Below are 27,126 nucleotides of genomic sequence, written 5' to 3'. Positions count from 1 at the left end.
GGTGGCCAGGCTGTTGACAGCCATGACAGATGGCAGTCTGGGCGTGCCCATATGTGTGTGTGTTTGTTTTTTGCTTCTTTATCCCTTAGAGAAGCCTCAGCCAGGGAAGATAAGTCCAGCACCACTGTCGTACCACCACATTACATAGGACCAACAGTGCTGGGGTGTGAAGTGTTTAAATGGTCTTAGTATGTAAGTCTCATTCACATCTGTCTGATGCACACCAACAGTCAACATGAGGTATATAGAAAATGCATCATCTTACAGATCATTACGGCTTGAGCATGTGTGTATGTGTGTGTGTGGTGTTGTGTGTTAGCTGGAGCAGTGGAATAGCAATTCAGTGAACACCATCATAAGATAGCAGAAGCCTCAGAGCAGAGCCGGTTTGATTTAATGGAAAAAGCCTTCTGTGTGCTCCTGTTTGGTCCATGTTTATATATTCTATATATTTGTAAAAAAAAAAAAAAAGAGTCTTGGAGCGATTGTGCATGCCAATCCTGCCCATGACACAAAACCAGTCCAAGCCATCCTTATCTCTCTGCTGGATAAGAAACAGCTGTAATCACCATGATGCTTTGAAGTACCCGAGGCAATTAATCTCTGTTACGTTCCAGCAGACATGACCGTCATATTCATCACTCTGTCCTCCTCGTCTTCTTTTGTATTTTGCTTTTATGCCTTTTCATATCTCCTCTGTATAAACAGCCATCAGCTTAGGACAGTTTTTTTTTCATCTGTATTCATCCCTATGTGGACAGTCGATGTCATCATGTAAAAAAAATATCATTTTAAAATGTTTAAATAACTTTGATATTCTATTAAACAGAATTGTTTTGTTACTTTATTTATACCATGAACTCCCACATTTATTCGAATAGCAAACAGATGAATGCAAGCAGGCACAGACTTGCAGAGTCTGGAGTCTCACAGCAACAAGGGGAATGACCTCACATATTGTTGCCTGGTTAACGGAGCTAGAAATATCAACAAAGATGGCCTATGGAAACTCCCTCTGTGTATTGTTGAGGCAGCCTCATCGGTACAATATCTTGGCTGGAAACACTTCTCTGTGGCAATGTGAGCAGGGTGCCACCATGTTTTGTTGGTAAAAGCCTCTTTTTTGCTGATAATCCTTTTTGGGAATAGAACAAGCTTTGTAGAAATATCCATGTTTGATTTTATTTACTTGTAAGTTGGGCGATGTCACACCTGATCGGAAAGACTTTATGCAGATTCAATACTTCTGTAGTAAATCTGACAATAAACAAACACACTAAAACAAGTGCATTACTTCCTTTTCAGGGATAGCTGAAAATTATTTCTTTGAATTTTTATCAGCTTCTTTTTACCTTCATATTTTGATATTTTTATCATGTTAAATAATTCTTATTTTTCATACTTTTTATATTATTATTATTATTTACAATTATGTAATTTACTTAATTTAGCTTAAGATATCAACACTTTTCATAAAAAAAATAAATAAGACCTTTAAAAAAAAATAAAAAATCTTAGTCTAATTATGGCCACATTGGTGCATTTCTCTGCTTCAGAGGTTGGAGTCCATGTCATGACATAGTCCACAGTGGTGTGCACTGTTCCTGAAAGCTGATGACATCTCATGTTTCCTAAAATCATTGACTAGATTGACAGAAATCTTCCTCATGTGTTAAATAAGGTTTCAGAAGCCTGAAACATTCTGGTATTCTCATTAAACCAACCTTTCTCCCTGCATCATGGTGTCGGTAGCCTCCACAGACAATTGTATTGATCAAAAAGAACATTTAATTTCCCACCACTGTGTGTTTTTTTTTTCCTCCAAACAATGAAAAATGGTATCGATTGTCACTGAATGAAAAGAATAGAGCGTTGCTACATGTTACGGTAAGCTGTGATCTTTAGGAATAGCGCGAGCATGCCATATCTCCCTGGATTTACTCCCATGGGAACTCCCACAACGACCACATGGCATTTGAAACATAAAAGCTTCACCGGATCACGTTTGTTTTATTTTGTGTTTACATCGGGAAAGCAGAGAGAGAGGACAGGCTAAATTATTCATTGCTTTGGAATTGAGGAGATAGCTGTTGGTCCAATTTAAGGGCATGAATTGAACTCAGAAGCGAGCTTGACATTTATTTTTAATATTTATTAGCTGTACAAAGCTGTTTGCAATGATAGCACAGCAGTAACAGTCAAACCCTAACTACCTAAATTACATGTGTTTGGTAGGACTGATGGTGAATGACAGAAACCCTTTTTCTGTCTTTGGCAATGATCTTGTGAGAGCAGTCGGAGAAGAGACGACATGATTCAACTTGATGAAAGTAATATGAACCACCTTTCGAGAAAATGGCTTTTCAGTTTTTGATGGAGAATAAAAATTGACTTGGATGGAGGTTGTACATGTGTGTGAGACGAAGGGGGAAATACAAAACAACGGAGCGGGATAAGTGAGAAAAGGATATCTGTGAAAATGCTGCTATTTTCTCGCTCCGTGTACAGAAATAAGCACATCTTTGACAGGAATTAACCTGCTCGCAAACTAGTTGTTGAACTCGAGGCTCTCTCGCAGCTGCAACAGAAAATGTATTTATATCTAGCATTGCTCAGCAATGAGCAGCTCCCTGCTGTCAACATGGATTCTTCTCCCACTGAGCTCTTGGCAAAGCACAAAATAGTCTCCATCAGGATTTATTTTTGGTTGTAGTCCCGCTTTATGCTCAATAATGAAGCAAAGCAAAAATTCTCAAAAAGCATGAGGGTTAATGGGAATCTGGTCGTAATTTAGAGAAGCAGGTTTTTTTTTTTTTTTATCAGAGGCTACACTGTATTTATAATCATTCTAATGAAGTATTTTAGATTTTTAGATACCTAACAGATTTTTTTTTTTTTTTTGCTTTTTTCATGCAACACTTGCAGCCTCACATTCTCCCTCAGTTTATCTGTTTTTGCCTCTCTGCAACAGCTGAAGATAAGCTAATGTAGCTTTATCCAGCTACATTATGAATAGTTAAATGATTTGGATTTTCATACGACAGATTATTTTTTGTATTTCTGTAATTATCTGATTTCTTGTCAGATTATCCTAATTTATTATTCATGGAGAGGCTATAATATGGCGTTGCCTTGTCAGTGCATGTGAGCTGGTCTCATGAGGTGTTGATAGAGATGTGTCCTGAGTATGGCTGGCATCACTGCCCTTCTCGTGTTGGCACTTGGCATCACAGGGGTACAGTGTTGTCTGCTTTTTTGCCAAGCACACGCACACACACTTGCAGTGCTGTTCTCACACCTCTCTCTGTGCTGTTTGTTAGACGTTGCTTTGAGATGGCATTGCTTTTGCCACCTAATGAAGGCCAGGATGCAGAGGCAGGTATTAACATAGGCTTCTCATTCGACAAATTGAGCATCTGTCCTCCAACTTCAAGCGGCATCATCTACAAATTGATTTTGTAAGGAAATATTATTATTACCAAATCAAATTGACCAGAGATCCTCATAGCCGTTGTGAAACCAGGATTTCTACCCCGAAAAAAAAAAAAAAGAAAAAACTTGATGGGTTTTTGTGCCCTTATTTGTGCCTGCAATAATCATAAGTAGCTGATCATGAAGATACAAATCAGTGAAGCTATGTGGGTGAATCTCAAGTTTGTTTTTCAACTAATGGGGTGCAGTGCACTGTTTCTGCCAGAAGAGGGCACTCATTGTGGCTCGTGTTCAAGTGAACATGGTCTCTGTGTCTCTGTGGTGACATTTCTGTGTGATGTTCTGTGATGGTCCGACATGTGTTTTCATGACACCTCAGCTGACTGCAAACTGCTGACTGCTGAAAATACAGCAGATCTTGTCACATGAGTAATCTGAAAGAATCTGCACATTATTTGCCGAATTTAATGGACCTGGGATTTCATCCAGACCACTTTTCCTGAGACCCTTTACAGTAATTAATGGTCATTTTTGTACTTGATAAAGAAAATGGTTAATGTATTATTACAGAGTTATAGTGATTTGTTCTTTTTACCAACCCTTTTATCTCCACAGTACGCTGGAAACAACTTTTGACACTACTGTTACCACTGAGGTCAATGGGCGGGGTCTACCCGCCCTCACCACACGTTCCTCCCCCATGGCCTGGCGTCTTGGCCAATCACAAACCCCACGTCTCCAAGCAGGCGATGCCCCCTCAATGCCAAGCGGTTATTCTGCACCCAGATCAAGCACAGCAGGCGCTGGCACCAACACAGGGCGGTACAGTGGGCACTCGGACCCTTCCAGGTTGGTGTTCGTCATGAGGACAGCAGGGAAAAAAAGGGTCAGAACAAAGGGAAAAAACAGAAAGATTGAGTTGGCAGGACCGCAGGAATGATGCAGAAAAGTCAGACAGATGGTACAAAAAAAGAAGTTTGGAGGCTTTAGGTTTGTCAGGGAACCTCCATCTTTCTGAGACCTACAAAACCCGATGTTTTTAAAGCTAGGTAAATAGAAGAGAAAAAAAAGCTAATTGTTACTGAACTGGCTATATAAACAAGATAAAACAAACTTGTGTAAGATATGTTTAAAGTGGCAGTTTTGCTATGGATTGAATATGGAAGAGTTTAACTGGTTTCAACCACCAGGAAACACAAAACCAGCACAAAAGAGCATCCAGATAAATTGCAAATACTTAAAACAACCTTTAAACAGCATGATATCATACATAATCACCACAAATATGCACAAATACACATCAGATATCTTAAATAAAGAAATACATATAAACCTATAGGGAATATGAAGTTAACTTGACACTAAATAACAAGACATTTCAAACATACACAAAAAAAAAACACAAAATATTCTCAAAATCTCTCTATAAATTCAAGATTTCAGAGGAAAAACAGAATATACTTGCAAAATGTATATCAAATAGCCACAAAATATCCATAATAATAAATACCATGACAATGACATAGTAACAGACATTACGTTTGAGTTTATTTATATACTATCACATTTACTACAACCCCACTTGCCCAAAGTGCTAAAACAATAAAAACAACTACCAAATAAAACAATAAGATCAGTGAAAATCTGCATAAGAAAGCCATTCATAAAATTGTTGTTAATCTTTCCTTTATTTAAAACTACTCCTTTTTACATTTTTACATCAGTAATGTGTAAATTTCCCAGCATTTCATGATGTCTGCATCTCCTATATAGAATCACATGTAACATACCAAAGGAACAAAGAAATGAGATTCTGGAAGGAAGCAAGGAAAAGAAAAAGCAATGAGAACCTGAGATTTTTACTGACTGGAGTGAGCTCAGAGAATTTAGATTTGACATTTTAGAAGATCTATTACTCTAATCAATATTCTCTTCTTTTTAAACTACAACCGAACAACAAATTAAAGGGAGATTTAAAGAAACTTCTATTTTGTGACGTATTTATGTGGCTTTGCTGTCTGTAGTACAAAAGATTGGCATCATATATTGAATTTTATACTGTCTTAATACTGCTTTCAAAGGTTTTTTAACAATTGATGCATTTCAATTCAGTACAAACTGAGTTTAGTCCATTTACCCTGAAATTCATGGTTAGCTGTGAATTCATACACTCACCAAGGCCTCACTTGACTGTCTCTCCACATTAAAACAAGTAGCCCGCTGACATCCACCAAGGCTGCCTTATGTTTTCAAGCCTTGAATGAGAAGAACCAGATAATACATTTATGTAAACCTTGAAGGCTCATTATAAACTGTCAGATTCCCTCAGTGTGAAAAGATCAGTCTTGCACAAAACATCCCAACCCATGTATTCAGGCTGCTGACCTTCCTTCACTCAATAGCAATAAATGGCCAAAACAAGTGGGAGCTGTGTTGAAAAAGCAATTCATATCCCACACACACTTCCATGTGAGCACAAACTCCCACTTGGCATCCATGTGCTTAAGATTTTTGTGAGCTCAAGATAAGCTGTAAGTGATGGAGTAAGGCATTTGTAGGATTTAAGATGTGCCAGAGCAGAAAGTGTACCAACATGCTGGGAGGGAAAGGTGATTAGCCGAATTATTGGCTTAATTAGTTCACTGCTAATGGCAACCATGTCCTATCAGCCGTGTTAGATAAATATCTGGCTGTAGCCTCGAATCGTCTCATTTGCTCAACACCACGTATGCATTCAGCATGTGTGGTGGTGCAAACCTGTGGTGCAGTCTGAATGATGATTATTGATACTATCCATCCGTTAAGCCCATACAAGTCCCTGAAAAGTTGAGCTTCAAAAATATTTTGTTTTAGCGAATAAAATCATTGAAGAACTGAGATTTCTGCTGCAGATTGAATGGCTGTTTTCTAATTAATTCTCCTCTCACAGATATCTAACAGACGGCAGCCTGCACTTGTACGCACGGAACGCAGGCAGAGCCTCGGACATGGCTTCTTCTCGGGAAATCGCCCAAAGAGGAAGCAAAGAGATGCAGGGTGACATAGACAGGTAAGACTGTAGCTGTTTGCTGTTGGATTTGTAAGCAGACTTTGCCTACGTTTCAGGCAGTTAATTAGATAGAAATTGAGGAATTTGGCTGCTGTGACTCACTCGTGCCTCTTTCTGTGAGCTGGATAGTAGCTTAAAGTTCACATGATTAAGAGAAGTAGAAACATGCTGCTGATTTAAAGCCATCAAGCTAAAGTTGTGATGACAGGCCTTGAGAGCACTTGCTGGGAATCGATTGATGCAGTGACATTTCCCAACTTCAACTTCTGCCAGTCATTTAATTGCAGACTGTGTTTAAAGCAGCATGAGGTCTAAAAAAGCAATCAGGTGCGTCTCCAGTCTCAGCTGGTTTTCTTTGTTGGTAAGCAAATGTGACAATCAGGGTGACGTACAGTATAACTTACTCTGGTTACATCCTGTTTACAGACGTGTTTGTGTCAATGTTTCTGCCACCTGTCCATTCGGGTGGCAGCAACTGAGGCAAGCATGCAGTTTCTGGTTTACAAGCTCACTCTTCCCTATGTTTGGTCAAGCCAGTCTGCCAGGGGCTGTCAGTCATATCTATGATCAGCCAAGCATTAACGATTCAGAAAACGCCATTAACCTGCCCCATGTCAGTCCCAGAGGGATGTCCCTGCCAGACTTGAAGGAACATGATGGATGGGACGGGAATGATAATGAACCCTATGAAATATCTATTCCATTTACCTTACACATGTCTTATCCGTATATGTGAATATTTTTGCTAAGGTGTTTCTGCCTTGACCTTATGAAAATGCTAAAATGTTCTGCTCTTCCTCAACTAGTCTATCTTAGCTCTTAGGAGCCTTAGGGAAGATGAGGAAATATCTGTGCCTGCTTCCCCTTAAGATGCCTTCGAGCATCAGACTCCCTGCAGGATCTGAATTTGATCTATGAAACCTTACTTTCCTCCCATCTTTCCTTCCCCTCTCCATTTTCCCTCACAAAGCTATATGTAAGTAGACAAAAACACACAATTCTTCCTCCAGCCTCCCTGTGCCAAGTGACTGTCACAAGCTGAGCTGTCACTTGTCACTAACGTACAACAAAGCTCAGGGGGAAAATTCATTTCTAAAGCAATTGCTCACCAGACTTCACACCTCAGCTCTGCTTTACCTCCACAGGAAAAGATCTGCCTGACTGGTTCCTTCTTTATCCTAAAGTCTGCTTCTCCATAAGCCCCTGGCTTGATGTGAAATGAGTATCGGATAAACCCCAGTTTCAAACAAAGTCGTTTGCTTCCTTTGAGGATGTGTTCATCACCTGAAATGTGCATGCTGGCATTCCACTGATGTATAGTGAGCAGCGGTGGCAGGAGGCAGTGTTTGATTTGAATCAAGCTGAACTGAAAATGAATATTTTTTATCAATAAAACGGTTTATACCAGGAGATTTGCTAACAATTAGTACATTTCAACAATGTGGTTTAATGGTTGAAAGAAAGATTGGGTGAAGTTATAAAGAGATGTGAACATTCTCTGATTGGTCAATCAGGGGGGTCTGATGATTCAAGACTGTGTGGAGGAGACCCAGAGAGGGGCACAGTTCAGATGGTACCTGGACTACAAGAAAAAAATGAATGATATGATGAAGGAGGGGAAAAATTGAGATTGGGTAAAAGGATGAGAGATGAAATGGATTATGGAAGGATGGATGATGGAGAAAAAAGACAGTATGGGGCAGATGGGGGACAAAGGTTGATGGGATCCGTCCTCAAGAAAGGAATGAGAACGAATGATGGAGAGAAGAGTGGATGAAAGGATAAGGAAAGGAAAGATGGATGGAATGATGGAGGAAGGATGAGTGGGTGAGGGATGGGGAAAGGATGAACAGATGAGTGATTGACAGATGGAAGAAAGGATGAGGTAGGGCGAGGATGGACAAGAAAGAAGGAAGGTAGGAAGGAGAAATGAATGTGTTAGGGTGAGAATGGATGAATGGACAATGGAGGGATGGATAGATGAATGAGAAAGGAGGACAACAACAGTAATGGGAAATATTTTTCTAAGGACAATCATCCATGCACACGTCCGTCCATCTGTCCAGCACAATGGTCACCAACTCCAGTCCATGAGATCTACCTTTCTGTAGGTTCTACCGGTTCCCTCCTACAACACACCTGATTCAAATGGAAACGTCCTTGTTTCACTTTTTGCACCAGCTTGTTTTTATGTGAAGTGGTGACCACTGGTCTAACATGAGCACAACCATTTCTCATCCAGTTCTGGGAAGAGAGGCATAAACATTATGTGCACTTCCGTCACACCTAGAATTGTGCAAAAGCTAAATATCGCAATAAAAAACTGCTAATGGAAACACCTACATTTTGAAAGAAGTCTTAAATATCACTAGAAAGTTTTTACGCTCTCATGAGGTGGTTTTTCAGACGTTTCGATATAGAAACATATCAAGAAAGTGTAATGGAAACACTTTTGTCCCATTTACGTACCCCCGGACGTGACATGGGGGTCATGACCAGTTCATTTCTGGCAAAGATGGCGCGGTGCGGAATAAACAACAGCAAATGTCAGAGTTTTAGGAAAAAAAATGAGGGAGAAAATCTGGAGCAAATTCTCCGTAACAAGTAGGAAACCCCAAAATAACACTACATGCCTACTTTACATAACCCGCAGTTTTTGTAAAATCTCGCGAAAGTAACGAGATTTTACAAGACTTGTGGCTAATGCGCCAAACACTGTTCAATGGAAACGCCTACAAATCGCAATTGTTTGTCCAAACTTACAGATATTGTGCTCATTTTGCGGAAAAACTGTATTGGAACGCAGCTATTGTCAGTGGCAGACAGAGATCTTGGAAGGCAGAAAATGGGAGTCAGTCTGTGTACATAAAGTGAGCTCCCATGAGCCTCATTATGCTTCATGCTTCTCTCCATCCATAACGACTCCCCTGGCTTTTTCCCAAACCAACTTCGCCCCTCAGGAAATGTATCTAAAAGACTCGTCATGTCAGGGCGCAGGGCCAGCAGGTGACCAAAAACATTTGGACCCAAAAGTCTCTCTCTTTTTTTTTTTTTTTTTTTTTGAATATTTTTCTTCTCCTGTGCACCAAGTGAAGCTTTGCACTTCTTTATGTTTACAGGAGAGGCAAAAGAAAATCATTAAATATCAGATTTATATCTTGGCACTTTTATCACAAAAAACAGGCATAATACAGTGTGTCATTTCTGAATGTAGTCATCTGCCCTAAAACAGAGAAACAGAGGCCTCGGTCCTCATCTGGTCACCATCTTTTAAAAACAATGGTGAACTTATCTTTAGCTAAAAGCACCTCTCCTCCCTAAAAATAACCTACTGTCATGCAACATAGATGAGCGTATGCTCGTGGCTCCGCTGTCAAGACAAGACGCCAGAGGAGAATGTTTTGACACCGACAGGCTCCCTTTTCTCAGCAGAGACATGAATAAGTAACAAGGCTTTGCTCTTAGCGTTCTGGTGTCTGGAGTGTGTGGCTCCGTCTCTCTGCCTCTTTGGGCCGGACTGTGGCAGCTGGCTCTGCGTTTTACTGTTGGTTTGAAGCTTTGGGGGATTGAAGACAAGTTTGCATTTGAATGTGAGCTGTGGTTGTGTTGTCCACACTTGACAACAGAAAGCTTGTTTGTGCACTTGTCTTAGGCTACATTTAAGTGTGTGTCTGCAGATTCCTGCATATGTGTGTGTGTGTGTGTGTGTGTGTGTGTGTGTGTGTGTGTGTGTGTGTGTGTGTGTGTTACCCAGCAGCAGGATCCAGGCTGTCACTCTGTGGAGCAGTCACAGTCATAGTGAAGCTGCACTGCCTGTCAAATGCTGCTGTAAGCAGCGAGGAGATTTGGAGGAGAAAGTTTTTTTACCATCAATGACAAAGCCAGTCATTATACAAGTTTCTGTCATTCATCTCTTCCACGGCGCTGCTGACTCGGAAACTATCCTGTCTCCCATCGCACCTGAAACTGCTTCTGCGATCTAATCGCTCTGAAGTTTCCCAACACTTTACAGTCTTTTTCTCCTTCTCATTCTTTTGTCTTCTTCAGTCTATTAATGAGGTGCACACAGAATAAACCCACCAGGCTGTAATTGAAAATATTTTATTGCTCATTTGTTCTTGGTTTGTATGTATGTTAAAGCAAATGTGTGTCCACACTCTTGCAGCTGCTTGTACACGGATACATTTCCTGTAAATAGTATGCAAAGTTTGGCTTATATAACCACACACTAAATTCCTCCTCATAATTTTTTTCCTTACTTGAGCTTTTTATCTGCTTTTATTCTTGATAATGTTAATTCTGATTATTCTTGTTATTAATAATTATACTAATAAGCCCATGTTTATCACATGTCAGAGGTTTTTGTATAGTTTCTTTTCTCAGTAAGTTCAGAAACAAAATGTTCAAAGAAGCAGTGAGGGGAAATGGTCCAATCAAAACACAATGTCGATGTCAATGCTTACATGGGTTCAGATAGATAGATCTGAGACAAGATCAATGCTTTAGTTTCAGTTTCTCTCCTCTTCATTGCAGGGGAAAGAAAACAGCAGCAGCAGCGAGAACCCAAAGGATTTATTCATTTAAACTTTGTTGTTATTCAGAAAACTGTGTGGATTATTTATTTCTTTCAAAGAAAAAGATACAAAATCATGAAGACAGAACAAATGTGAATATAAGTTCACCATAAAATATATTTGTGACTATTAAATGTTATATTCTGTATATTAATGATACATCCACCTAAATTTCAACTGACACACACTCCTAAAGATAATAATACTGGGATCAATATTAATAGTGATATTAGCGCTACTGACCATGTATTTATTTATTTTTGGATTAAAGACATATTTTACGGTTACACACTTTTGTATATGGCTGACCTTGAACTCTCTGATACATGAATTAGAAAATAAACAGCACCACTTTATTCAACATAAAATATATTTCTTTCACAGACATTTTGAATGATTCATTTTTTAGCATTTTATTTTTTAAATTATTCAGTTCTTATCATTATTTCAAATATTTATTTGTATTGGATGACTCATTTATAGCTGATGACTTGACTAATTTGCAAAAATATTATTCCCACCCATATATACACTAAAAACAGCCTTTAAATAGGGATCCACTGTAATGGACACTATAATGCAAAAAGAAATAGAGAATAGATGACTGAATACGTTGGCTGGACCCCATTTCAGCTGAAACATTCACATGCTCATTGCATTTATGTGAAGCAGTGATAATGATGTGATGCAGGTGAGTCATAATGACTCACCTGAAAGTGAGACAAAAATAAAATAAGATATTCATCCAATGTAAATAATAAATGTTTTGGATGCTCATGGCTTAAAATGTGCCAAATGACACATCATGTAAGCTGTGTGATAACCAGTCCTATAGCATTCAGATTTATTCTTAGTGGGTCTTATTTTAATGTACTGAGAGGATGCCGAGATAATGTGCTGCTTGCACACACAAAGGTGATGCTGTGACATTTCTATGGCATCCAAACACATTTCTAATGGTATTATGTGTCCTTATTTGTTGACTATATTTAGTTGCCCACATATATATATGTATACACATGTATATATGTGGGCCCAGTCATTAGACACAACGTAATTCAGCATTAGGTGAGACTGAAAAGGTGACCTGCTGATCTTGGCTGTACAAAGAGAGCTGGACTAGACAGAGATTAATTCCATCCATTATTAGCAAAGGTCCCAATATATCTTGAATCTTAATACTCAGCTGATTTAAAACTTTAAATTGAAAAAGTTTGTAAGTAGTGGATTGTTTATAAAGGAGAAAGATCCAGTTTATATCCCTGAGGGTTTAAGGGATTTAGAATGGACTGACTGCCTTTGTAGGTGATTTTAGCTGAAAGCAATGTGTTTTGCTGTTGTCAGCATTACATGGATATTCTGTTTTTCATCTACATCGTTGAAAATGTTTCTGTGAGCACTATTTAACTCATTTTGTAGTTTAGATTTATGGAATACAAATAAATAATTGGTAAAGCTATTCACAAAACCACTTTTAGAAAATCTGTGCAACAGAGATTGCAAGGGAAGGTCCCCATTGTGGCAAGTGGACATAATGCTAATGCAGATTATTGAATAAACTGATCATGTGATTTGGCTCAATCTGTGAACATTTTTGTGGCTATGACTTTATTCATCATCTACTAACTCCAATGAGCTTGTGCAGATAAGGATCAACAAAGCTCCTGTCATTGCTAATTCACTTTTTTTTTTGCCATAAAGCCTGACTCTGTTGTGGATTATAAAACATAATCTTGTTAAATGACAAGCATAATGGTGCAATTGCATCAAATCATCATTTACAAATCTGTAAAAATTGAATATAGTTTGTGATCCTAGTGAGATATCGACTGACTTCATATTCACTTCACAATTCTCAGTTTTATTAAGTTATTATTTAGTTAGTGAACAAATCAAAACACTGATAAGTCTGATATAGATTTACAGGATAAATGACTATGTCAGGACAAATAGCAGTCAGTTTAAAGCAGGAACCACATCAAGTCTCAAAAGACAGTTGTCACTTGACATGTCAAGATCAGTTCCAGCTTCCCCGAGCGCCTTGGAAGAGCTGCCATAGTGCTGCCACTGTCTATCAAGTTTCAGTGTCACAGTCCTAGAAAGAGAAACGATTTTCTGTCCCCGAGCTGTAGAACTAGCTTGGTTTGGTTTGCCAAGTGATCTGTCAGCCAGATCATAGGCAGACAGCTCGGTGACCGCCTGATGCCGATTACCCCACCCGTCGCCTCCAATCACACCCCGATGCCAGGTTTGGTGACCATCTGCTTTCTGTTGCCCCAACTTGTATGCTTGCCAAGGTGTTGAGAAGACACACTTTCTTCAAAGAAAACTTTATTTGCTTTGTTTTCCTGATTTTTTTTTTTCACCCTACAATGAACAGAGGCATTCAGTTTTTTAGTAGCTAATGAATACTTGGATGAATCCGTTATTTCTGCTTGACTTCAAAGCTTAAAAGTCCTGTCCAGTGTATTCATGTATTAAACCTTCATGACATGACTTAAAGTGCCTCTATTATGCACATTTCAGTCTAATTTATTTTATTATACAAGTCTAGAAGGGCAAGAAATAATCAAGCATTTTTCCACATACCTCTTAGTTCATTTTGTATTGATCCTCTGATGTATTGATCAGCCTCTGCCAGAAACAAGGAAACAGAGAAAGCTCCGCCCTAAGTCCTGCCTGCAGGCTGCATCTGATTGGTCAACTGCTAGGAGTAGTTATACTGAGCGGTGAAGGTGGGTGTGGCTTTCTTCTCATGAATATGCACAACCTAGAGAAGATGACCAATCACTGAGTCCCTCCACTAGGACGTCCCTAAAATTTCGAAGTAGAAAAAATTCTCTCTAACCAATTGCTTTTGTTGCCATGGAAACCGAATGTGGAGACTGCTGGAAAACTCAAATACGTGTTTCGGTGACGATAAAAACATTTTTAAAAAAGCGCATATGTCTGATGAGTATTCAACACTATAAAACTGTAGAAAGCTCAGAAAACTAGAAATAGCACAATAGAGCTCCTTTAACTGTGGTGTTTGTTTGTCTCCTTTCTTTGAAAAAAACACATAGATGCTGACTAAATCCTCACATGACACTAAACTTCTCCGGACATTGGAAACATGGTGTGTTGAGTTTTTTTCATCAGCTGAATGGAGAAGGAGCTGGATGTTAAGCTCTGAAAGGAAATGCTTTATTCTTAGCAGTTTGTTTTAGTTGTGGACAAAATCATGGGACGCATCAGGTCTGCTGCAAACACAATGACCCTGAGAGGGTAAAGATTTCGTTGTCATCTTTGACTGCATTGCAGAAGGAAGCTTGGACGTCTTTGCCAGCCCAGTCAGTCACTGCTGACGTCCTGCTGCCTGTCACTGCTTGGCAACGAGCACATTTCCAGCTTATTCCTCCAAGGTCACCACGTTCTTCCTTTAATTGAGTTGTGTGGAGCTGAATTGAGTTGGATTCTGCACTCCCTGACACATCTAATTGTTGTTTTTTTCTCCGACTGTCCTTGCTAACACATTTCTTTTTTTCTATTTGCGATTCTAGCAATAAGAAACCAAGGCATTTTTTATTTGCAGAAATGCTGTTGACTTCAGCTCTGGGAAAATACTTTGTTGTCAAAAAAAAACAAAAAAACAAGAGAAATGATTAACACTAACAATGAGGAGAAAATGGAAAAATTGTAAACAAGTCATTTCTGTGGTTCATTTCTTCCTGGAAATATCCAAGCAGCATTTACGTTTATTCTAAAGAATTTCCAGTTTGTTCTTATAGGAAAACTAAAAGAAAAAAAAAAAAACATGAACATGTAAATATGTCCCAACACAAGGCTTTAAAGATTGACAGTAACTTGTGTAATATTCATGAGATCATTTACAGTTAGAATCTCACTAAAGACAAAGCAGTCAGCTCCCATCCAGCATCTTCTGTGATTTGGCTCTGCATCGTCATCCTTTAATTAACCCTGTGTAACCCGCTGCTGACGACATGTCTGATTGCCTCTCCAAGGACCGTCAGCTCTATCCTGGTGGGCAGGGGAAGAGAAGGCGAAGAGCAGGGAGGGGGAGCTGGCAGTCGCAGTAGGTAGAAGTGAAAGACTGAGACTCCTTTCTTCCTTTTCTTTCTTCTTTCCATTTCCCCTTTTCACTTTTAGTTGAGCTACTGCTTCTCTGCCAGGTGGGGCTTTGCCTCTTGTGGTAGTTTAGATGCAGGAGACAAACAGCCAGATCTAAACAAGAGTCTTTTGAGGCAAGACAACAGACAGCAGCCTTCCCATCAGAGGTAAGTTCACAGAAAGACTAGAAACTAGAGTCTCTGTTTGGATCCTGTAGAAAACAGGCGGCTGCTGCTTTGTCTTGTGTGTGAGTGTGTAGTTTTGGTGCCTTGGCTCTTAATGCTCGTCATCAGAGGACAAAAAGAGCCTATTGACAGTTTTGACCCGCTGAGGCAGGAAGTTAGTTGCTAGGTTGTCCTGGTGTTTATAACTGAAACTGACAGATACCAAGAACGATGCTTTCATCCTATATTATTGAGCCTAGACTTTTCTCTGCGCACATGAATGTTGCAAATGTTGCAAGTGTTTTTTATTCTATTTTAACATTAAGTGTGTTCATATTTATTTCATTATATTTTAGTGAAATTTAATTTCTGTTAGATTAGCTTAACGTGCCATTCAACAAGTTTTAATTGTGGTTGTACTTTTAGGGCTAACTGCTGTTTGCTGTTAAACTGAATATGCTAAAGTCACGTAAATATCATTAGTGATTGCAGATGATAGAGAAATTAATGGAGTTTTATTTCTTACAGTATACACATCACATGCTTTTCTTTGGAGCAGCTTAGAAAAAAATTGCTTTACACTAAAATCACCTAAAATTTGAAGGATCAAATTATGTAGAAAAGTTGAACTTTATTATCTTTAAATAATGCCATGTGTATCTTTTAGTTACTGGTTTAGTTACATAAGAGCTCCTCTGAGGAGGTCTTGCTTTCTTCCATCATCCCACCTTAATGCACTTCAACACTCTCCCCCCAAATATTTATTAATCCTGTCATCAAAGTCTCATTTATCTTTGTGATCTAATATAATCAGCGGTGTTATCCTTTTGTTCATGCTTCTAATAGCATTTTCTCTTCTGGGGTGTTGAGAGAACAAGACTCAGTGTATTGAATATTGCATGAGATCATGTTAGCATGGTTGAGCGGAGCCACAGCAATGCATCCATAGCCTTGACACGGCTGGAGAAAAAAATCAAGGGTTTGCAATAGAATGCAATGAAAATAATAATACTGATATTGGTTTGTTTGTTGTTGTTTTTTTTTTTTGTTTTTTTTTTTTTTTTATAAAATTGCCTTAGTTAAGTCAGAAACTAGAGCTTGTGGATGTTTTTTGGTTTGCAAGCATTTTTACTGAAGTCCCAGTGGGGTTGGCAAGAGCTTTGCTAAAGGCTAAATAGCATCTCATTTGGAGGAGGAGATGCTTATTTGTATGTTTGCAAACGTAGATATCTACTACAGGGATGAGGAGTTTTCATATAAAACTTCTGACAACAGTGGTTGCCATTCAGTTTAACGAGTGTTACGCCTTCCTGATATGTTGACGTGTGTACAACATAACGTTCTGCTTGTCCAAATAACTAAATAATTTAAAGTAAAATAGCACTTTTTCTGATTGCTTTTTAGGGGTGAATGAGTCTTCATTTGCCCAGTACAGTGTCTTGATTATGAAATACAGAAACGTTCTGCTCTCTGTTGCTCATAGTTAATTTAAGAAGTTATGACACATAAGTGCAACCCGCCTGCCCCCACTGTAGGGTTACTGAGTTTGCCTGTGCCACTTTTCAGCATCCCCCTCCTCCCATAAGAGATGTGGTGCCGTGCATGTGAAAGTGTGCAGGTCTGAGAGGAGGAGCTTGGTTAGCCACCGTTCTGTCAGAGCTGATCCAGGAAGTAGCTGTAATGAAATATTCATTAGACCGTTTGTTACAGTCAGGAGAGTCTCTCCACAGGAGGAGCAGTTTATTTATTTGTGGATTTGTTTGCTTCATCAAACCTCAATCCTGGGAAATTTCACTCTGTTCTGCAGCAATCCACGGCTTCAAATTCACACATTCATGTCTTAGAGCTCACTGCGGCTCCACTGAAGCAGCTACAGCAGCAGTGATGGTGTAATAATAACTTTGCTCCAAGGTACTGTAGTGCACATGAGGATTCTGATCGATACCAATAACTCTCCTATTATCCAAGTCTGAGCTTTAAAAACTCATTTACTGTCACTCTCACGGTGCTCCCATTACTTATATGGTAAAAATATGAAGCCAAATCTACCATGGTTTGATACTAGATTTTGATTTCTCAGAGTGTTGATAGTTTTTACAATAATTATAATTTTAGTAACGCATGTAGTTGAGTCTCGATCAATAACTGCTGTTGTTTTTTGTTACTCTTTTTTTGTCTCCGGTACTTTTTAACCAGTTATCATCTTAATTTATGTCTGTCCAAACTGTAAACATTATATGTCATAACATCACCACATAAGTCGACTGTAAACTTTATTGTTCAGTTTTCTGGTTGTAGATTAAATGTAAGTGTTTGTGTCGCAGCGATTAAGGCCAGTATCAACATCACAAATTGTCTTTGTGATATCTTCTTATTATGATGCAGCAATAACAATGCCTTTTTATCTATATATTACACATTCCCAACAGATTTTAGAATAATTAAATTGGATCCAACTAAACTAACATGTTCCTTATTCAGTTCCAGCAGCAACATTACTTACAATACAACTCCACTATCAACAATTTGCTAAAGCACTTTGTCTAAACTAGTGGTACCAGAATATGTCTGCAAGAAGCATTTAGTGTGATTTCTTAAATTAACTAGAAAAAAAAATGCAACGAAACGGTTTGATAATCTCACCCTCCCACTAATTTTCAGAAAGTTTTCTAATATATACCAGAGCGGCCACCGTAGGGTGAAAGAGCAATCTGTTGATGCCAGGGGGAACACTGGAAGATTATCCTAATGTTTAGATAAGAATTGGAAGTCAATGAGCTTCTACTCAGCCATCTGCCTCTGCCTCACACATTCTAACACACTTCAGCACATGCTGTCAGCAGTATTTTGCCGTTCCACTTTCTGTGTGACCTGAGTGCATAGAGAGGAGTTGGAGGAAATTAAAAAGTGATGTGTGAAAAGTGAAACAGACCATTCTTTACAAGAAGTTTGAAAGACATGTTAGGAGGGCATTTAGAGATCGGGGCAGTCAGCAGAAGTTAAATCCTGTCCTGGGATGTCCTTTGTAATGTTTCCATACAGGTGTAGCAGATGACATTGGATCTGTGACTGGATCACATTGTTTCCTATGTGGCGTATCATTTCTCTGTCTCTTCTTTGTTTTTTTGTCTCCTTTCCTTTTCCTTTTCCTGTTGTCTTTCTATCATTTTTTATCAGTTTTATCAGTTCCTCGAGTCAAAACGAGACACGGAGAAGCTGCATTTAGCTTCTATGCTCCACATGTCTGGAACAAACTCCCAGAAAGTCTCAGATCAGCTGAAACATTCAGTTTATTTAAATTTGGAGGATGAAATCTTGTGACAGATTAGAATGACAAAATAGCAATTTGGCAAAGCTGTTCAATAGTAAAGAGGCCTATTACCTGTTTGCTTTTGAAATTTGATGTACAAAACAGTTTTCTTAGACAAATAGTTGTGTCATTTTAATGGTTTTATTTAGTTACCATATTCCATCTAAAACAAAGCTTTCAGTTTGTCGCTTTATGCCACTAGTATGACTCTCCGACCTGGTCTGAATTTGTCTGTGAAGATAAATGCTGCTCATTTCCAATTTCCAAGCCAGGAGATTAAATCAATGTTGCCGTGCACCAGTGGATAACTGGGTTGCTACAGTCATTAAAGGTGTCGGGTCCAAACACCATCTATTCACTTTTGCTTGTTGCACCAGCCTTTTGTTGTCAAATATGTTTAAGATTAGTTTGTTATGAGTTTTCTGAACTTGTGAAAATCAATAATGCTGCTATCTTTCCTGAACAGCTACCCTGCGTGTCTACATCCACTATTCTTTGTATTCATCCTTTTAACTTTTGACCACTTTTCACAAATGAGTCATTATTCTCTTGTTTGCAGCCAGATGAGTGATGAATTATAGATGTAGTGCCTGAATTGACTTGTTGAAAAGTTTTAATTAGCTCCTCCAAGTGGCTTCATTTTGAATGGTTTTAGATCAATAGTGTGTTTACTTGTCAGTGAAAGTCCATTTTAACTGTAGTGGTGTGCTTATTCAACCAGCCATCCTGTTTGTATTGATGTCATATCATTTGAATTCAACATCTTTAGGCTTTTAATCTGATTTATCGTGCAAATTGAAAATGGGTCTCTTACATTAACAGGCACAAAAGCAAAACAAAAAGCTGATGAGACATGACATGTTGGCATGGAAACCAACTGATGCCTTCAAGGACTTTGCATTGTGCATGTATCAAGAGCTGTCATAGCTGTGCTTGCTCTCACATTGAGAGTGAGAGAGAAGAAAGATAACAAAGCACTAATGTCTAAATATTTGAATTTTTTGTTGTTTCTTATGTGATCATTTCTTAATCCAAATGCTTTTCATTTAAGTTACATTTAAGTTGTATTTTCTGCTTTCTTTCAGTGCAGAATAAAAAATTAAAATCGAGTGAAAATCCTTAGAAACAAGTGAAAACTTAACAATCACTGAACCAGCTCCTGGTTTCTTTTTGACAAATTATCTGATGAAAACAGGGGTTCAGATCAGCACTTTTTCTTCAGTGCAAATAAAGTTTAAATTAAGCAGAAGATGATGGCAGCAGATGGCATGGATGCTTGTAAAATCTCGGAACAGAGTGTGTGAAGCGAGAAGTCGATTGTAGTCCCATTAAGAATAAAAAATGACCATGACTTTGTTTATTTCTGATCAGCTTGTTCAATCTATTCCTCTTCTTCTCTTCCTCTCCACCTGTAGTTGGGACGACAGCAGCTCGGTGAGCAGCGGCCTCAGTGACACATTGGACAACATTAGTACAGATGATATAAACACACCTACGTACTCCACAACCAGCTCATCACGCAAAAGCAGAGGAGCACAGGTGAGAACGCACATTTCCTAGTATCCTTAATCTCCTATAGTCATCCTCATGGTAACTCTGTCATGCGATTTGCTTTGACAGAAAGGCATTTAAGCCCAGACCAGCTAAAAAGATATTTAATTTATTCACACACAAGTAAATAAGTGCCTCATCTAGCAAAATTGTGTTTTTCACACATTTAGTTGCAAGATTGTTGGTTTAGCCAGAAACCAAGGCCGGTCTGTGAGTCAGCTCTGAAATCACAGCTGAGGGAATTAACTGCAAGACTAGAACTCAGCTCTCCTCAGAGACGTTCCTTTATTCTGCCAAGTATCCTTGGCTCCTCATGAAATACTCAACAGACTGTGCTCTTAAGAGACTCTAGTGTTGCTAGGGAGACTGACCATCTGTTAAGGTAGGCAGGTTATCACTGTTCTTTGTGTTCATGCCTTGGTGTGGGTGTGTTTGTGTGCATCCTAAAAGTTCCAAAGATAGCTACGGTTTCACACAAAGACACAAACCCCCTGCAAGAGCAGCCTCTTGCATTGCTATATGGGACTCATTTAATGTCTGTTTGTTTAAATGATCATTTCTGATCCAGGCTGGAGATTTACCTTGTTTTCTAAAGCTTCGACTTTAAAATGTATTTTTTATGCAATAGCTCTGCCCACAGTTTTATTATTTCACTAAATCATCCATTAATCAGTACACATGCTTCATTTAATGCCCATCAACTCCACCTCACAGTCTCAGAAAGGAAGCAGATCCAAGCATGCCGAGCAGGAGGTGAGCAGCAGTTGGGCCGGAGCCGAAGATCTGAAGAAGGTGGAGGAGGAGCTGGACATGAACATGGATCCCAACAGTAGTCCTTCCCGCTGGAAGCCTTCCTCTTCATCCTCTTCTTCTCAAACCCAGGGCCAGTATGAGGATGCTGGTCAGAAAGCAGCTGCACTGGCCCAGATGTCCCAGACAGGTTCATGGAGGAGGGGCATGACGGCCCAGGTGGGCATTACACCACCCAGGAACAAGAGTACGTCTGCTGCCCTGAAAACACCAGGTAAGAGATGGAAAACACTGTTGGGATGTTGAACCAGGTTTAGTTAGAAGTTTTTCAGTTAAAATGTTCAAGTAAAGTTTATTCCTTTAAGTTTGTGCTTTTCCCCCATAATGTTCCTTAAACAAGTCAAGTTGTTCAATGAACATTACAGGGAAAGCAAGTGTTATCTGTATGCACTGTGAGATGTTACGGCCACTTGACTACGAGTCAGCAGGCATGACACAAGAGATCATATCAAGTAGTTTTATTTTCCATTTGAATGGTACTTATCTTTATTATTATTATTATTATTATTATTATTATTATTATTATTATTATTATTATTGTTATTATCAGTAAAACCCTCCTTTATGAGAAGAAATTTGTATTTCTCACAATTATTTGCAACAGCAACATTCAAAGTAATGCATGATCATTTTTATAGAGTGATACCATAGACAGTATATATACATAGACGCAGCATAGTATCATGCTGCCTATATGAGCTGACGTCTCATCACGTCGCCATCTTGGATGGGTCTCCCATGCGTCTCTAATGTACTTATTTGTAAGGTGTAGGCCCAACCACAGCAATAATTTCACGTATGTTTACCCGATTTTTTTCACAGTTTGGTTTGTTACAAAGGGCAGAGATATTGTTATGATACAGATCACTGTAAAACATTAAAAACGATGTGCTTTTATGCTAAGATATTTTTTAGAATGCTATTTAACTGAGACATAAGTTAGCTAAAAAATAAATACATGTATAAATGAATTTGAGACTAACATGTTTTATTGTTTATTAGTTTATTTGGATTTATATATCGATTTCTATCTGGTGAAATATATTATTCAACCTTGTGAAATTCCACACAATCTGCTTTCAATATTTCGCTAGTTTTTGTAGCCGTATGCTTAACAAAATACGGGAATAGTTGCTGGCTTTCTCTTGACTACGGTTGACTTTTTTTTACATTCATAAAGTTATCAATCTAGAGATACAGATGTACAAAGTCTGAAAATAAAGTATTGTATCAAAATTGTACAATTCAAAAGTTACCCAGAACAAACACTCAAAGAGCGTAAACGTCCACCAAGGCCTTTAAAAAGTTTCTGGATACAAACGGTGATCTGGATCACAACCAAAGTTAAATCAGTTTCTTTTACCATGTAAAATTCTCTTTGTGAAGCATCAAGATAATAGTTTTACATAAACACCTCATAGGATCAAAATTTATCATTTGCATTTAGTAGATTATTCACTTATTTATAAACCACTTATGTAGAAAAGTGTTTTGTGTGCGTGTAATATATACATGTTGTTACACAGAAAAGTTATGTGGCGAAACGACAGTGACTCTGCAGCAAGATTCGAAAGTGGAGACCCATCCAATATAGCAGCGACACTGGTTCACTCTCCAGCGCTCAATGAGGCGTCTATATTTATGATGTCTATGGAGTGATACTGCCTAGAAATTCATGTACATAAATACAGAAGGCTGCGTTAGTGCTTTCCCTTTTGTACAATTTGTATAAAGTGATTAAATGACTAACTCAAATAATTAAGTCATGAAAAACGTGCTTTGTTTTATTAACATGATGCATATAAAATAGCTTCCATGTTGCTAACGGTTAAAAACACATTAGGCAAAGTGTTAACTATTTAGAAATGTGTGTTTATTAGCTGCATGTTAACCCTTGCAGAAGCAGATAAGGACTGTAAAATATGAACGTAGTTCTCTTTTCCTGAGCTCTTACTTTTCAACATCATGATGAAGTAAAGAAAGAGTACCTAGTGAAAGACTTTTAGAAGGCAATGCTTTGACTACTTGACCTGGACAGTGTTCATAATACTCTTTTGCTTCTCATTCACCAGGGTTACAATGTTTTCTCTGAAAGATGACCATAATCTTCGAGAATCATATCTATTTTTTGGTCGAAGATGTTTTAGATGAAGATGTCCTTAAGTTTACATGGCTGCTTCTTAATATTCACCAAAACTCACACAACTCTGACTTCTAATGCAGCTCAAACGGGGCACATGTCAGTGTCCTCCTTGTGCTGATCCCAGGCCTGGCTAAATGCCACCAGATAAAAACCATCCTCATCTGGTCTCCTGTAGATAATGTCAAAGTGGCCAGACCCGGATGGTTTGAGCATCTAAACAGGAACGATGTTGATTATATGTGGAAAGAAGTTCAGGTTGTAACTATAGAAGGCAGGTGGTATTGATGAAGACTGAAGAGGAAATTTATGGATGTAATAAAAGAAGATATGAAGTTAGGGTAAGAGAAGAGATGCATAAGAACTGGTTAGATGAGGAGAGATAATTAGCTGTGGCACAACCACATAAGGGAACAGCTGAAGGGGAAAAAAAGACACTAATTAGATTTTTTTGTTTTATAATTTGAATAAAGTTGTGTGATGAGGACAGTGTTTGTTTTTAGTTGTGTTAATCTGTGTTTGTGTGTATGACAGGCAAAACTGATGATGCCAAGGCCTCTGAGAAGGGGAAAGTACCTTCCAAGAGTTCAGCTGGGATCCAGCGCTCACCGTCCGATGCTGGGAGGAGTAGTGGGGATGAAGGCAAGAAACCTCCCTCTGGCATTGCACGCCCACCAACCACTGGCTCCTTTGGATACAAGAAAATCCCTGGACCCACTGGCACTCTGATCACCTCAAGCGGTGCAACTCTCACAAGTGGCTCCGCCACCCTGGGAAAGGCACCCAAATCTTCAGCCGCTCTTGGGAAAGGCACAAGCATCGGTGGTGTCCGGAAAACTAGCCTAGATGGCTCACAACCTCAGGATGACGGCATTCTGCTCAGCTGCAGTGGCCCTAAAGTGACCCTGCAGTACCGATCTCTGCCCAGACCAGCTAAATCCTCCAGTGGGGTGGCAGCAGGACGCAGTGGGCATCGTTCTAGCTCCAGCAGCATTGACTCCAATGTCAGTGGCAAGTCTGCAGGTGGGGCAGCGACACAAGCAAGTGCCAAACGCAGAGATGGAAAAGTGGGCTCCGATCGCTCCAGTCCTATCACCATCAACCAGACAGATAAAGAGAAAGTTGCCGTGTCGGAGCAAGACCCAGCTGCTGGATTATCCACCTCTCCCAAATCCAGCCCCACTTCCAGCTCAGCAGGCCAGTCAGGCCTCAGACAGCCAGGCTCCAAATACCCAGATATTGCCTCTCCCACCTTTCGCAGGTTAGACCCACAACACATGCCTGCTGCTGTTTCTGTGTCCTTGTCCTTCACTGTGTGTGCTTCTGTGTGGATCAGCCATTTCACCACATTAGTTTTAATTAGGTCATTTTTAGCTTTTGCAGCAAAACAAGCAAGCAGCAACTCGTTCAGGTGTTTTTAAAACTTGATGAGAAATCTTCAGCACATGTTTTAACTGTTATGATAAATGTTTGTGGTGCTCAGCCATGTTTTCCAGATCTAGACTGCTGTGTTAGATGGAGACAGTTACTGATGAGGGTATTCATGATGTTAAAGCTTTGCCATGACCTAAAAGTTTCCTGTCATCTCTCTCAATTTTTTGGATGTGCTGAATGAATAGAAAACACCAAATGACTCATATGTGAGTGCCTTCATAGGAAAATTGACTGAGTGAATTAGCTCGACTGCGTTGTGAAGGGGCGCTGTTTCATAGATTGCTCCCTGGGAAAGATGATGAGCCACTGCAGATGAAACTTTTTTTTGCCCAGAAGATGAAGCTCTGATGGTTTCTCATTAAGTTCAAGCAAATCCAGCTCAACAGACTTGATCAGAATAGAGAGGTGAGGGGAGGTGTCTGAGCAGCCAGTTCCTGATTCAAAGCTGTCAAGGCAGGCATATCTGAACGTCCGTCCCATCTGATTCATCCAGCCCAGCAGTTTAATTGGTCTCCTCTTCTATGACAAAATGTCACCTCTATGTTTTGTTGATCTTGCGATGATAGACTCGAACAGGCATGAGAAGAAAAGCAGGCTGTCTGGACATATGTGGAAGGCAAACAGGGTTGAGCGGTTAAACAGATCAGGTTGTTGAAAGTCACAGAGTTGAATCTTGCAAGGCTGTGAGAGCAGATGTGCTGATGAATATTACTGAGAGATCACGTCGAGAATGAGGTGAAGCTTTTTGCAAGGGAGGACAGTGAAAGGAAGTGTGCTCAAAGCTTGCATTGCAGTAAACTAGAGGATTGTTTGAGAAGTGATTTTGTGTTAACCAGAGCAGTAACTAGTAGACAAAATGCACATCAGGACAGAGAGAGATGAACCTCAGTGTGATACTTTCTCAGCCCAAAGTTTATCGGAGTCCTTCATTTTCCAGTGTGGAGCTTGCAGCTGCTCATCACTTGTCCTTTGAGCATTTCTAAATGACTGCACCCACCTTTCTACCCCCAGATTGTTTGGCACCAAAGCCAGCAGCAAGGCCAGCTCACCGGGCACGCCCGACTCTGGCAAGTGCCCGTCAATATTGGGCAGCCCCCACGGCACGCTGGCAAGGCAAGCCAGTCTGGACTCCCCCTCCTCTGGCACAGGGAGCCTAGGCAGCGCTGGCGGCCTGAGTGGTGGCAGCAGCCCGCTATACGGTAAAACCCCAGACGTGTGCACTGACTCCCTGGCTTCCAGTCCGGCCTCTGGCCTCTCCCTGCCCTCCAACGCTCGGCCCTGGCCTGCCTGTAGCTCTTCAGCCGGCAGCAAGGACACACTGAGTTGCCAAAGCATGACCAGTCTGCACACCAGCTCTGAGTCCATTGATATGCCACTGGGCCACCACGGGCCTAAAGTTACAAGAACCGGCAGTGTCAAGTCCACCCTGTCTGAGGGGTGAGTAAGAGGGAATACGATTGGAAAAAAAACGTATTCATTGTTTCATTTGAGAACAGACACAAGAAGGTTTCTCCTTGCCCTTAGATGTAGAAATACTTTGCAGAAACAGAATGATTAACTTTTATATTGACTAATAACACTGATTTAAAATAAGTTATTCACTCATGCAGGACATAGTTTCACCTTCTGACTTGGCTTTGTTATTGCAAAAAAAATGAGAATGAGAATGCCATAATTTGGTTCAAAGCCATGACAGAAAAATGACTATAGATTCAGATCATTTCAGCACATATACCTGTGAGAAGTCTGTATCAGTGTGTCCATTGTTCTGTCCACACACTGTGCATGCAATACATCAAAGAACATAACCACAGTTGGTCATATTTATTTCCCCTGACTAGTCTAGCCATATGTCTCAAAAATGAAACAATCCACCTGAATATTTGTCTGTGTTTTCTATTTGTTGTCAGTTGTGCTGAGAAAGTTGATGTCTTAATGTTCTCTTCATTTTGTATGTCATTGTTTGAGAAGTGGAATTTGTTAAATGTGATTGGTTCTGTTTCTGGTGCTTAATCGGCTCATCCTCTGTGTTTTAACAGCATGCCTCTTGACAGAAACACGCTTCCCAAAAAGGGTTTGAGGTACAACACATTTGCAACCATGAAGGATCATGAGTATTTATTTGCATGCAAATAATCTCTTAAATGTAAATTAAATGATCCACATTGCCTATGACACAGTTTGTGGTGGTGGCCCCAACCAGTACCTGGACTGAGCTTCTTGAGGGTTTGTGTAAAAGAACATGAACAAACTAAACAAATATTAATACAAAAATAGAGATATTTCATATTTCCTTAGTAGAAAGCAATCGGAGAACCAATCTAAGTCAGTAGAAAGTGATGGACAAATATTTCAGATTCAAATTATGTTATAATTCATTTAAATGAATGATTAATATAAAGAAAATAATAAGCATAAAAAATATCATGTTTAATAAAAAGAAGGAAAAATAAATATTCCACAAATGTTTTATATTTTAATCAGTTGAATATCAGCAGTTTAACTATTTTGAACAGAATACTTGATAATTGTCTGCAATAAATTGTTCATAA

The 27,126-nt window shown here is 39.3% G+C and overlaps 1 protein-coding gene across 6 annotated transcripts in view; it reads left to right on the top strand.

Moving 5' to 3' along the window:
* nav3 (neuron navigator 3) overlaps window positions 1-27,126 on the top strand; it is a gene marked incomplete at its 5' end in the record, with an annotated part of 209,255 nt that overhangs the window by 121,927 nt on the left and 60,202 nt on the right. For 5 of the 6 annotated variants that reach the window (XM_079263306.1, XM_079263303.1, XM_079263305.1 and 2 more), the window contains 7 exons: window positions 4,048-4,281; window positions 6,362-6,481; window positions 20,055-20,178; window positions 20,905-21,214; window positions 23,675-24,401; window positions 25,586-26,011; window positions 26,614-26,655. In XM_079263306.1, coding sequence (XP_079119432.1) covers window positions 4,048-4,281; window positions 6,362-6,481; window positions 20,055-20,178; window positions 20,905-21,214; window positions 23,675-24,401; window positions 25,586-26,011; window positions 26,614-26,655 — 1,983 coding nt within the window. The remainder of the gene's footprint in view (window positions 1-4,047; window positions 4,282-6,361; window positions 6,482-20,054; window positions 20,179-20,904; window positions 21,215-23,674; window positions 24,402-25,585; window positions 26,012-26,613; window positions 26,656-27,126) is intronic. The other variant, XM_079263304.1, reaches the window with a different exon arrangement.

Source organism: Telmatherina bonti, assembly GCF_933228915.1.
Source record: "Telmatherina bonti genome assembly, chromosome: 23".
Classification (NCBI taxonomy): domain Eukaryota; kingdom Metazoa; phylum Chordata; class Actinopteri; order Atheriniformes; family Telmatherinidae; genus Telmatherina; species Telmatherina bonti.
The sequence above is the reverse complement of the archived record's forward strand: the minus strand, read 5'-3'. Positions and strand labels throughout refer to the sequence as shown.